General features: G+C 41.0%; 1 protein-coding gene across 2 annotated transcripts in view; it reads right to left on the bottom strand.

The window, feature by feature from the left end:
• Positions 1-1,308: 1,308 nt before the first annotated feature.
• LOC106565282 (eyes absent homolog 2) overlaps positions 1,309-13,865 on the bottom strand; it is a 71,403-nt gene continuing 58,846 nt past the window's right edge. Inside the window, exons 2-12 of one of the 2 annotated variants that reach the window (XM_014132222.2) lie at positions 13,292-13,368; positions 12,800-12,980; positions 12,524-12,663; positions 11,998-12,081; positions 7,236-7,325; positions 5,292-5,350; positions 4,165-4,325; positions 3,780-3,894; positions 3,297-3,418; positions 2,828-2,928; positions 1,309-2,417 (exon numbers count right to left, since the gene is read on the bottom strand). In XM_014132222.2, coding sequence (XP_013987697.1) covers positions 2,337-2,417; positions 2,828-2,928; positions 3,297-3,418; positions 3,780-3,894; positions 4,165-4,325; positions 5,292-5,350; positions 7,236-7,325; positions 11,998-12,081; positions 12,524-12,663; positions 12,800-12,980; positions 13,292-13,368 — 1,211 coding nt within the window. In that variant the 3' untranslated portion in view covers positions 1,309-2,336. The remainder of the gene's footprint in view (positions 2,418-2,827; positions 2,929-3,296; positions 3,419-3,779; positions 3,895-4,164; positions 4,326-5,291; positions 5,351-7,235; positions 7,326-11,997; positions 12,082-12,523; positions 12,664-12,799; positions 12,981-13,291; positions 13,369-13,865) is intronic. The other variant, XM_014132221.2, reaches the window with a different exon arrangement.

Genomic DNA, 13,865 nt, shown 5'->3' with positions numbered 1-13,865 from the left:
TTTCACTTATTCATTGTTTCACAATTCCAGTGGGTCAGAAGTTTACATACACTAAGTTGACTGTGCCTTTAAACAGCTTGAAAAATTACAGAAAATGATGTCATGACTTTAGAAGCTTCTGCTAGGCTAATATACATAATTTGAGTCAATTGGAGGTGTACCTGTGGATGTATTTCAAGGCCTACCTTCAAACTCAGTGCCTCTTTGCTTGACATCATGGGAAAATCAAAAGAAAGACCCCAGAAAAAAAAATTGCAGACCTCCATAAGTCTGGTTTATCCTTGGGAGCAATTTCCAAACGCCTGGAGGTACCACGTTCATCTGTACAAACTATAGTACGCAAGTATAAACATCTTGGAACCACGCAGCCGTCATACCGCTCAGGAAGGAGATGTGTTCTGTCTCCTAGAGATGAACGTCCTTTTGTGCGAAAAGTGCAAATCAATCCTAGAACAACAGCAAAGGACCTTGTGAAGATGCTAGAGGAAACAGGGACAAAAGTATCTATATCCACAGTAAAACGAGTCCTATAGCGACATAACCTGAAAGGCCGCTCAGCAAGGAAGCCACTGCTCCAAAACCGCCATAAAAAAGACAGACTACCGTTTGCAACTGCACATGGGGACAAAGATCATACTTTTTGGAGAAATGTCCTGGTCTGATGAAACAAAAATAACTGTTTGGCCATAATGACCATCGTTATGTTTGGAGGAAAAAGGGGGAGACTTGCAAGCCGAAGAACACCATCCCAACCATCAAACACAGGGGTGGCAGCATCATGTTGTGGGGGTGCTTTGCTGCAGGAGGGACTGGTGCACTTCACAAAATAGATGGCATCTTGAGGTAGGAAAATTATGTGGATATATTGAAGTAACATCTCAAGACATCAGTCAGGAAGTTAAAGCTTGATCGCAAATGGGTCTTCCAAATGGACAATGGCCCCAAGCATACTTCCAAAGTTGTGGCAAAATAGCTTAAGGACAACAAAGTCAAGGTATTGGAGTGGCCATCACAAAGCCCTGACATCAATCCTATAGAAAATTTGTGGGCGGAACTGAAAAAGCGTGTGCGAGCAAGGAGGCCTACAAACCTGACTCAGTTACACCAGCTCTGTCAGGAGGAATGGGCCAAAATTCACCCAACTTATTGTGGGAAGCTTGTGGAAGGCTACCTAAAACGTTTGACCCAAGTTAAACAATTTAAAGGCAATGCTACCAAATACTAATTGAGTGTATGTAAACTTCTGACCCACTGGGAATGTGATGAAAGAAATAAAAGCTGAAATAAATCAATCATTCTCTACTATTATTCTGATATTTCACATTCTTAAAATAAAGTGGTGATCCTAACTGACCTAAGACGGTGACTTTTTACGAGGATTAATTGTCAGGAATTGTGAAAAACTGAGTTAAATGTATTTGGCTAAGGTGTATGTAAACTTCCGACTTCAACTGTAGATTCCCTAGGTCAGGGATGGGCAACTTTGATGGGTCTGGGGGCCACAAAAAACTGAACTCATTATGAGGGATGGTAGTTGCTTGCGGGTCACACCAACCATTGAGTGCAAAGCATTTTAGCAGCCCTCCTCTTGACAGCGGAGAGACATTGTTTTATAGTTAATTTCGTGCAATTCTACACATTTTGCCATGGGGCGTAGAGAAAATGTGGAGCTTTAACGAAAGTTTGCTATAATTCTACACATTTTGCCATAGGGCGGAAAGAAAGTTTAGCAATTTTGTAACGCATTTCCTGCAATTGTACTCATTTTGCCATGGGCGAAGAAGAACATTTGCTGTTTTACAGCAACATTTTTGTAATTCTACACATTTTGCCATAGGCTGGAGAGAAATGTTTGGAGTATTTAATATGATATCTGAGTAAGACTAACAAAATCAATGGTGTAACAAAATCAATGGTGGCTCCCGGCCGGTAATTCAACCATGATTGCAGGTTTAGATAGCTGACCGCTAGACGAATTTACCAATCTAAAACATTTTAGCTGATTTGGGCTAATTGACATAACAAGAGAAAAACTGCTGATGCTGAGGCCACCAGTTGCCCATCCCTGACCTTGGTCATTATTTTCAGTGCAACGCTCTAAAGTTCCAAAGTGGGATACCTTTCACATGTAAAAGTCCCTGTGTGAACGGGTGAAAGCACATGTAATATTTCCAGTAACAACTGCGATTCCCTGCTGATAAAGATTGGTCTGTCATTCTTTGCTTTTGTATGGTGGTGAATCGTCGCCGCCCTCAACCCAATTGGCCCGTTGGACAGGAAGCGGCATCACCAGGCAGGAACTGGCTAAAGGCATGATGGTATTGTTATAGCGCCCACTAGAGGTAGTCCAGCTCCAGTGCATGACTTAGAGCCTCCAGGTCAGGCCGACACGACACTCTCCAGAAAGGCATGTTCTTCTGCAAGACACAAACAGACATGTTCAGAACATTGACTAAACTAGCTACTGCAAGGTACAAAAGGAAATGTTTAAAATGCTGAACACTGGCTAAACTAGGTAGCTAATGTAACTAGCTGAACACTGACTAATGTATCTAGCTGGCTATTATTGTTTGGTTAACCACAGTCAAGTTGCCTAAGCTTGGCGAGCTAATACAATCTTAGACAGTGTTGGAGAGGGTTCAGTCAAACTAATACCGAACACAATTTCATCCTGCAGGATATAAACATTATTTTTATTTTTTTTCAAATAATAACAAGCAAACGCATCAAATAATATGTGTGGGTGCATATTCGAGTATGAAAAATAAGGCAGGGGGTAATATCTTGTGTACCCCCACCCCTTTTCCTGGTTACATGTGAGTCGCACCTTCTTGGCTACAGACTCTTCCTCCACTCCGTCCCCTATGACCACGTACACCGCTCGCCGGCCGAACCTCTGGGCCACACGCTCAAAGCAGCTCTCTTTCCCTGGAAAATGAGTGTTGTGTAGCTTTTAAAAATGTTAAGTGTTAAAAGTAACATTTAACAAATAAGTGTTAAACATATGTAAGTGTTCAAATTGTTTACAAATTAAGCGTTAAAAGTGTTAAGCGTTAACAAAGAAGTGTTTAAATAACACTTTTAATAAAAATTTCACAAACATAAACAAGGATCGCAGAAAACCAGTCTGCTAGTACTAGATTGTTTTCGCACCGTGGTTGGGAAACATTTTCTGTCGGGTACTACTATCTGTGCACAATCAGCCCAACTGTAAATATAATATTCCTTCCTTGAGACGATGAGTTGCGCTTTTTAACCCTAACAAGTGTTCTACGCCATATCGAGTGCTGCCTCACCTGTCTTGGTGGCACTGTAGATGTTCTCTATGGGGAACGCTGAGCCCAGACCGTAGAGCAGGACCTTGGACAGGGCTGGGATCAGCTGGGTGGTGGTCACCAGCACATTCACACAGTTTGGTCTGCAAACAGAGAGATGTCAACACAATGTCAATATGTGTGTCATGTTCAAACAAGTACAATAATTGCATTGTCAGTTTGAATGGGACAAAAAAAAAAGTGACAACAAGGAAAAAAATACCAGCCAACGGGTATTTCAGCTCCCAATCTTAGTCTTGTCAATATTTCCTGGTTGTGAATATACTGTAGCTCTATAGAGCTCCAGGTTCAATTTCAATACTTATTTATTAACCAATACATTTGGAGTACTGTCCATTTCATTTTTATGGATTACATACGCTAATATCACTTTACATTGTTTATTATTTTCTAAATAGTTCCACCATAGAGTAGCTAGGCAGTTGAGAAGGGGTGTGTCCTGACCTGGAGTTAATGAGGGCCAGGGCCTTGACAGCCTGGGTCAGCCACAGATCTGTCAGGACCTCCATCTCCCTCCGCAGCTGCAGCCATTCCTCCCGCTTGGGACTGCCCACCAAACCTGACACAATCACACACTAACACATTATTCATCATAGATTGGTATGCAAAAACAAAACACAAATTGATAGCTGAGCAGTATATGAAGATGCAATGTTCATTATTTATTACGATCATGATTATACAGAATGAACAAAATAAATTTACATTGCGATTTGTATATCAGTTATCCGCTAGAGAATATTTTACACACACACACACACACACACACACACACACACACACACACACACACACACACAGCCCCCTTCTAGCTCCTGTCAGAACCCACCTCCCACGTTGTTCTTGTAGGTGTTGTAGATCTCCTTTACTCGCCGGTAGCGGAAGGCTAGTTTCCTCATCCAGTCCACCCCACCATGGACACCTGAGCCCAGGCACAGAGTACCGGCACCCGCAGGGCTCTGGAACCCGTCTGTGCCAAAGTTATACATGCTGCAAGACAACAACCAGGAGAGAGCTAAGCATGAGAGAGAAGCATGCCAATGGCTAATGTCTAATCAATGTATACATTTAGTTGATGTTTGGTGGGATTTGACCAGTGCCTAAGACCAGAACCTGTAGTTACATGGAGTAGGCCTAGTATAATATAATAACTGAAGTAAGGTAACGAAATAATGGATTAATGCATTATGCAACAACAAAAAATCCTATAGTTAAAGAGCAAGGGTGAGACCAATAATAAAAAGAAAGATGCCAACCATGAGAGAGAGGCCTTTGGATTTAAGACCAATAGCTAACAGTATAATTGACACAATAAATCAAACAAATTGAATATAGAATACATCAATATTATAAGTGCGTTATATTTAAGTGGGAGAACATGCAGTTTGCAAATCCAATGTAATGAGGTTCATAAATATTTTTGTGTGGAAAAGAGTAACATGCCTAAAAGCACTTAAATGGTAAGGAATGCACATAGGCATTTGAGCAACATCTTGCACTTTTTCAACTATTTCTTTGAAATCTATCCTAAAATTCTTCATCAATTTATGTAGTAAAATGTCTGGAATAAGACAGACAGAATGACAGTACTATTCTGATGAGACGTTGAAGAATGATGATACTGTTATTATCTTGCCATGGAGAGAGAGCGAGAGGCACATATACACGCACGCATGCACACACACAGAAAAACACAAACAGAAAGGGACAGAGAGAGCGAGAGAGAGACAACAGGGCACAGATGTCAAGTCAACGTCTATTCCACGTTGGTTCAACGTAATTTCACTGAAATGACGAGGAAACAACGTTTATTCAACCAGTGTGCGCCCAGTGGGAGACGTTTTCAAGAAAGAGAGCAGGACATATTTTCAATACACCCCCTCCTTTACTAAACCCACTCAGTGTTGGTTTAAGTGTGGGGCCGAGTTGAGTTCAAGAGGAAAAGCTGTACAGTACCTCAAGTCCTGCCCATTGTCGTCTGACGCCACGTCATCAATATGAACTTGGTCACATTCCTGGGAAAGGAGAGGGAAAGAAATCGGATATATTAGATAGGGAGATCCGTTTCAGAGCTGTGCACGGGCAGGTTTCTTCTTAAGGGAGCCTAGGGGAGCGATAGAACAAAATAAAAAATGTTAAACAAAAGACAACAGGGAGGCGGAAATAGGCTGCTGGGACATCCAGGCGCCAGAAGAAAAAAAATGTACTTGGAATATGGGAGCGTACCAGCTCTACCTGACACCACCACACTCCACTAATAAACCCACTAAGATTTACACCACATCAACACCTTTTGCCAACTGCCAAAGAACCTTCAGATATATGCCCACTAAAAACAAGATCCACTGAACAGTATTAATGTATTATTATTCAATTATTAGGATTTCTGGACTTTTGATATATTGGAAGCTAGTTCTATAGTAGATATAAGGCAGGGTATTGAACTACTGTGCAAAAAGTTGCTTCCTCAAACAAATCCTAAAAACGAATTTCCCATGATGGTACTATACAATACATGCACTATCCTCCCACCTCCTCTCCACCAAATCCCTTTGAATCTCCACTTCTGATCTGCTTTTCTCATTTCTTCCCTTCTTTTATCCCCTGAAACCTACTTCAGTAACTACTGACTTCAATCTCTTCTCTCACACAGCTACACCGGATTGAGACACAGGAAGACACTAACTCATCACACTCTTACATATCAGCATCCCTCATTCCCCCAATGCTCCCCCTGACACTCTCCCAATGTTGCGACCCAGCTCCCACAGACAGAGGGAATCGATAACACGACCCATAGAACCTAATAGGCTAAGCTAGTTTTTTTTTAGGCAGCTCTAGGCCCCGCAGCAGTCATTTCAACACCTCTCCAACTAAAGTGATTTAATGACATGAATTGGCATGCAAGGACAAGTACATATCTGACGTGCAAAATGAACAGTGACATATGGCAGATTTTAGGCTATTCTCATAGCACAAGACCACCACATTGTTGGAGCTAGTTAAATTATCCTCCATTTCTTCTAAAAGCATGTTTCTCTATAACCTGGTTATCATAGAGCTTTTCCTAGCTCGTATCTCTTCATCGCGTACAGGTTACTCAGCCTGTGGCATCTATTGACGCTCTATTAGCTGCTGACAAACCTGAAGGAAAATTCCTTCAAATCAACTACAGCATATGACTAACAAAGATGGCCGCCGCTAGTATACTGTTTGTATGGGGAACTAACAACAGAGGCTGACAAATAGAAGGAACTTAAAAAGCGGGTTTGAAAACTGCTTTTTCTGCCTTCTTCCCCTCAGCTGTTCCTCCTCCCCACAACTAATCTCCCTTTAAGAGACAGACACACACCTATAATTAACAACTCAGTGTTCCTTCTCACCACAAACCAAATTTAAGCCTGGTCTTTGTTAGAACAAGGCCGTGGAATGCACAGAGAAAAACCTACCTGTTGTTCATGATGTTAAAAATACTAAAGTTTAACCCTAGCCCACTTAAACAGTTAGGCTTTCAACTCAAATCTTTTGAGAATATGACAGAGTAACCCTAACAATATGAAAGGGAATCTTTTTTTAAAAGTGATGTAATATTGTCATGAGGGTTGTCACATAAATCCTGGGAAAACTCCTGGCCCTACTGATATATCAATTGAGGATGATGGATATAAGCAATGTTATGGATGATGCATAATAAAGAGGATGGATGATGTATGTATGATTCATAATAACAACAGTATGGATGATCAATGATGGATAATAAGAACAAATATGGATGATAGATTATAAACACAAGTGTGAATGTTAGATGATGGATGAGCAACAGTATGGATAACGGAGGATGGATAATGAGCAAAGGAATGGATAATATATTATCTAATCCATTAGGTGAGTGAGTCTCACCTCCAGGTCATTGAAAAATAGCCGTGAGTCGGCCAAGTTGAAGATCATCTCCTCCATCCACAGCCCCAGCGACACTGCCTTGGATGAGTCCTGACAGGAGACACAAATACATTACAAAGGTCAATACAGCTGTTTATACAAGGATGTACTTAGTTTTCATCTACTCCCATTGACACCAATGCATAACTAGGTGAAAATTTGACTGAAGTGGAAGTTATGTTTCGCCCCTTCATGAACCAGTTTTTTTACATGTGTTTAAGCGGACTTACTCTCATAACATTACTTCCATAGGTCATTGTTCTTCTCAGGAAAGAAAAGGTTGTCTCTCTTGATGTTATTGGGTATAAAACAGGTAGGACGTTTGGCACAGTGGTAAAGGATGTATGATTTTCTGCACGATACACCGTCGAATCAGCAGGACACAACCAAGCTTCAAATAGCAAATGAACTTGACTCCATATCCACACAGATAGAATTGAAGTTCAGTTGAATAGACCTGACTGAGATGTCATAAGAGGTTTGGTATGTAATTATGACAAAGTGTTTAGTCTGATTATCTAACACAGGGTTTCCCTACTACTGGGCTCTGGACGGGTACCGGGCTGCCTTGGCATAATTATATTTTTTCCTTAGCCCACAGGATGGGTAATCAATTCACTCGGTTCTGCCCAGTCTGTGAGCCAGTAGTGCATGTCTTACTCCCTACAGCATCTTTGTGAAAATAGTGACACTCACAACACATGCTAATTGGGCGGACTGGACCCCATCACGTCTCTGACACAGAGTGAAAGTGCCTTGGTAGTTACAGTAGCAAGCTTACATGGACATGATTGAAGTGAGGTGAGTAAATAGCCTATGATCTAATAACTTTGCTAATAGCAAAAGCCCCTAATTTATTTAGCCAGCTAGCATCAGGGATATCTCTCAGGGATCCAAGAATGGTTAGTTGAAATGGATTTAGTATTCTCCCAAGTGAAGCTTGCTTGCTAGACCAGAGGACATTTCTCCAAAAAGTTCCATCTTTGTCCCCATGTGCAGTTGCAAACTATAGTCTGGATTTTTTTTAATGGCAGTTTTGGAGCAGTCACTTTCTTCCTTGTTGAGCAGCCTTTCAGGTTATGTCGATATAGGACTCGTTTCACTGTGGATATAGATATGTTTGTACCCGTTTCCTCCAGCATCTTCACAAGGACCTTTGCTGCTGTTCTGGGATTGATTCGCACTTTTCGCACCAAAGTCCGTTCATCTCTAGGAGACAGAACGCATCTCCTTCCTGAGCGGTATGACGGCTGCGTGGTCCCATGGTGTTTATACTTGCGTACTATTGTTTGTACAGATGAACGTGGTACCTTCAGGCGTTTGGAAATGACCTGAACCAGACTTGTGGAGGTCTACAATTGTTTTGGCTGATTTCTTTTGATTTTCCCATGATGTCAAGCAAAGAGGCACTGAGTTTGAAGGTAGGCCTTGTAATACATCCACAGGTACACCTCCAATTGACTCAAATTATGTCAATTAGCCTATCAGATGCTTCTAAAGCCATGACATCATTTTCTGGAATTTTCAAGCTGTTTAAAGGCACAGTCAACTTAGTGTATGTAAACTTCTGATCCACTGGAATTGTGAAACAGTGAAATAATCTGTAAACAATTGTTGGAAAAATTACTTGTGACATGCACAAAGTAGATGTCCTAACCAATTTGCCAAAACTATAGTTTTTAACAAGAAATTTGTGGAGCGGTTGAAAAACGAGTTTTAATGACTCCAACCTAAATGTATGTAAACTTCCGACTTCAACTGTATACCGCTATGGTATATAGACTGTAATCAGAAGAAATACTTGTAGATGCGCTTGTTTTGGGTTGCGTGCGCGCCAGGTGCCATTCCAAACTCCAACTCCCCTAACAGTCATTATTTTCTCCCTGTCCAAACAGCCTTCTAAAGACACTGGCAGTCCTTCAGATTGACAGGACAGGTTCCATCACCTGAGCAGGAAGTCTGATTACCTTTCTGTCAATCATTCTTTCTACCAAACTGCACCCTGCTCTTTCTGTCTCTTTCTCTCTACCTCTTTCTTTTCGCACACACACACGTGTGCGCACACAGTTATTGAAGAATTCAGGAATGAAGAAGATACGCTTTTCTAATGATGGGAGAATTACAAATCACAGTTTGTCAGAAAACAGTCCAGTACATTGTTGTTGTGGGGAGTGGCTGGGCACCAGCAGGGCAGGTGGCTGTGTGCTGTACTGTACTGGCGGTTCTACAACTTGGCCGTGTGACAAAATTGGAGGAGTGAGGCGTCAGTCAAAGGGGAGTGTTAGATTTAGAAAAATGACAGCCTTCCTCCCACCTCCAATTGATCCACAGCAATGTGGATTTGGTGAATGAGGGGGCGAGGGAGGAACGTGGGCAGAAAGAGAGTGTTGGGATGATGAGAACGAGGGGAGGTGGAGGAGAGGGAGGGAGTGTTTAGTTTAAATAGAGATAATTATCCGTAATCACACTCTCTGCTAAGTCTTCTTCAATGCGGAGGGAGGTAGCAATAACAATTAAAGAGGTCCAGCTTACTCTTCTTGCTAATCACAGGTCAGGAATTCACAGAGAACAAGAAAATATCATAAAGCAAAAAACATCCAAAATCCAGACAATTTCACTGATGCGTTCAGTGGTGGACTTTTGTATTCAAATCGTTTACGCATAGAGGAAATTCACACTCTAAGAGAGAGAGAGCAAGAGAGCGATGGCGCGGGCACTGTAGCCTACGTATGATAAATAAAATGCCATTGGACCAATAATGTAGGGAATAAAATCCTCATGTGCTCAAGAGTTTACCTTGGTTTTTCAAAGGCAGTGAAAACAGTTTCATCACTACCATTTGGTTTCTAACCCTTCCTGGGTCCAGGCTTCCCTTGCTTGCCTCAACACAGGCCAAACACTTGTTTACCTCAATGAGTTTGGTCATGATGCAATGACTGTTATAAGGAAGGAGTTACAATATAGTCTGTCTGGTCTAGACGCAGCATAATTTTTTTTTTTTAAGAAAAGTTGGGATCCTGTTTCTTTAATATAGGGAAACCTAAGCTAACATAAACATTGGTCATTGCCTGACAGTGAGCATTATTGTGAGAAGACATCAAACTCACTCCTACCTAATTGAAAACCAATTCCTGGCTCGTAAATAATCCCACTAGGCCTTTGGTCGGAATCTTTTTGGGGGATTTGAGAATTCTACCCCCCCTACCCAAAACCTTTTTTTTTCTCTGGCATGTCTAAGTTTTGATGTCAGAGCATGTCGGATTGAAGTTTGCCATTTCAGCGGGGAAGCTGGGTGGATGGAATCAGGCACATCAGTCAAATGCCAACACTTCCATCCTCTCCTTTCTCCCCGACAATATGTTGAAAAAGAAACAACGGAGTGCCAAAATGGCGGAGCGCTTAGGCCTAATACTTGTTACTCTCTCCCCATCTGGCTCTCTCTCTCTCTCCAACTCCACGTTTACATCGCGTCAAACCGCAGAGGGACCGTGAGAATTCAAAACACTGTTGTGGCCAAAAAAAAGAAACATGACTATTGTTGCCCTCATCAGCTGGCTGTCTATTATGTAAAGGTTAATCATCTGTCAATCAAACAGTGGGACATGGGTTGGCCAAACAAGTCCCCTGGATTATATAAAGAGACAAGAGGGCACAGAAGGAAAACACCAAGCGTGTGAAAAGTCAAGGAGAGAGCAAAGGACAAAAACACTTCTTAAAAAGTTAGGCTTTAAGGTGTGAATCCTAACTTCCAGTAGAATATTAATTTAGTCCCATTGACATCAACGCACACAATTCCACTGGAAGTTAGGATTCACCCCTAACTGATATTGCATAGTTTATATCATCAAGGATTAGGGTTGCAAAGGGAGAGAATATTACTGGAAACATTTTAAGTTTACTAGTAAACTACCAGAATTTTGGTAACTTTCACGTTTTTAATTTTTATTTTATCAGATTACATCTAGTGGCATTTTTGGGTACTTCAGATTATCACAGGTGTCTGTAATTATCTCTGGCCCTCTCTGTGGCCGTATCAAATGTAAAATATATACAAATAGGCCACCTGAGTGGCGCAGAGGTCTAAGGCACTGCATCGTAGTGTTGTGGCATCACTACAGCCTGGGGTTCGATCCCCAATTGGTCCAAAATATAAACATACTGTATATACAAATGACAAAATAATATTTTTCAATAAAAAATAGAATGACAAAGATGTAAATCATTATCCTAAATATAACCAATCAACTTAGTGAATAGCATTAGAGTTTAATATTACGGTTTCAGCATGAAAGAAAATTACACACTATTATTCTATGTCAATATGTCTTTGTTGTAAATGTTTTGGCACCAAACTTGTGGCAGCTGTGAAAAAAGCTAATATTTGGAAGAGTTAGAAAATAATGCCAATGTGGATTAGATGCTTTTTAGGCTATTTCCTCTTAAACCATATGATCTTCCCAATAGAAGACAATATGGAAACAGATATAAAAATGTTATGCTAAGTATAAATACATTTTATTCAAGTATAAATGACCAAATGACCATAGATTACCTGTTAATCACCAAAATTACTGATGATTCCGCTAACTTTGATAAATTACCAGTAGCTTTGCAACTCTATCAAGGATTAGTTTAAATAAGCCGTCAAATACTTTCAGGGTTATTTCATTTGAAAAGTGATATGGAGAGAGTGTTTTAAGTCATATAAGTCAATTTTTTATACCTTGCCAAATCGTGTGGAGAAGCTCCCTGTGAGCAAAGAGTGGAAAATTATGATGGTCTCATCAAGGTCCCACACAAACACACGCTGGAAAATAAGACAAAGACATATTTAGCCAAATAGAAAAATAACAATCTCTACGTTGAAGAGAAAATGACATTGCAGCTACACATGCAAACTGATCAATCAGTAGAAAAATGACTTGGAAAATCATAAAAGACCACCAAGAACTGTTCTACCATTATTTGTAAATGTTGTGCACTCTTTCATGACATTTACTGAGTGAGGTCTATAAATGACACTACTGATGATTTCTTTACAGTTATGAAAGTGCAACTTCACTTTAAACCAGCTGTCTAACTGTCAGTAACCTATGTTCTTACATTTTAATAACAGTATGTCTGTGGTCTGTTGTGTGCCTATGTGTCTATAGCGTCTGTGGTCATATTGTAGCTCAGTGTGTCAATGGCTACCATTGACGGGATGTGTGTGTGTGTGTGTTTGTGACTTCCATGGACTGTAACATTACCTCTATATCTGAGTCCAGGGGGGGCTGTGGGTCACTGACTCTTTTCCTGCCCCTCAGTTTCCCGTCTGAGCTCCGTCTGGCTGGCACCCCCTCTGGCTCTTTCCCTGGGGTGGGGGGGCTAGGGGGCGGATGGTACTCTCCTGGAACACACACACACACATCCCGTCAATGAAAATGTCTAAAACACCAAAGAACACGACAGAAAGATAAATAGAATGTTAAAAGGATAATAAATCATTCTCAAATAAAGAGAAGAGGCGGGCCAACCATCTGTACCTGGGTGGGACTCGGGGCTGTGATTGGGCACCACGGCAGGGTGTTCTGGATGCTGATAGGGTATGGGCGTGGTGATGGCGCTAGGGCTGATGTTGCTGCTTGCGAGGTACGGGCTGTTGTAGTGTGTGTTGTAGTATGGCGAGTACTGGCTTTGGCTGTAGCTAGAGTACGCTGAGAAGTCCTGACAGAGGGAATAGGATGAATATTAAACACTTCATAAGATGTATGAAAGAAAAATACACAGAATATTACAAATGATCACATATTGGGCTTCACCCTTCACAGATTTATAAAAAAAATATATCTACCATGTCATGAAAGAGTCTATCACTGAAGCCAAATGAGTGGCACATTCAATTGTAAGTTGCAGTATTCCAAACCCACTTAAGGCCACCCCAGCCATTTGGAAACTTTTTGTACTACGAGAGCTGTTTTTATTTCTATGAAAAGATCGTCGTCCATAATGGTGTGCGTATTACATCCTGTACTGACCTGTTGTGTGGGGTTGAATGGAGTTGAGCCTGTGATGGGGTTGGCTCCCTGGAAAATCCCAGAAGAAATACTGCTACCTGGAAAACAACATTAAACCAACGTTAAAAACAGACTCACATTGACTGGCATTTACAGAAGTTGGACTTGCATTGAAAGCGCCATTGAAAATATATTTTTATTGGTATTGTAATACCAATAAATTGAACAAATGGAAATAAAACAGGCAAATTTAAGAATGCAAGGCAGTTAAACGTAACTCAACAGAAATTGCACACCTATCGTACAAGTATATCAGTCAATTACCCCTCATTAATGGGCATAACTATGCATTTGTAACTATGTGTACTAAGTGGATCGTGAGACAGCATTAGCCCTAGAGTTGCAAAATTATGGTAACCTTCTGGTAAAATTCACAGGTTTTCCAAAAAATCCTGGTTGGAAGATTTCCAGAATAAGAAGGGAATAAGCAGGAAACAACACCTACTGTAATGTAATCAACTCAACATGAATCACAGAAGTAGCTTCACATCATGGCCTCAAAACATTGACTTGCCTCAACCCCTCCAGGGAGTAT

Source organism: Salmo salar, chromosome ssa12 (assembly GCF_905237065.1).
Source record: "Salmo salar chromosome ssa12, Ssal_v3.1, whole genome shotgun sequence".
NCBI classification, from domain to species: domain Eukaryota; kingdom Metazoa; phylum Chordata; class Actinopteri; order Salmoniformes; family Salmonidae; genus Salmo; species Salmo salar.
The sequence above is the reverse complement of the archived record's forward strand: the minus strand, read 5'-3'. Positions and strand labels throughout refer to the sequence as shown.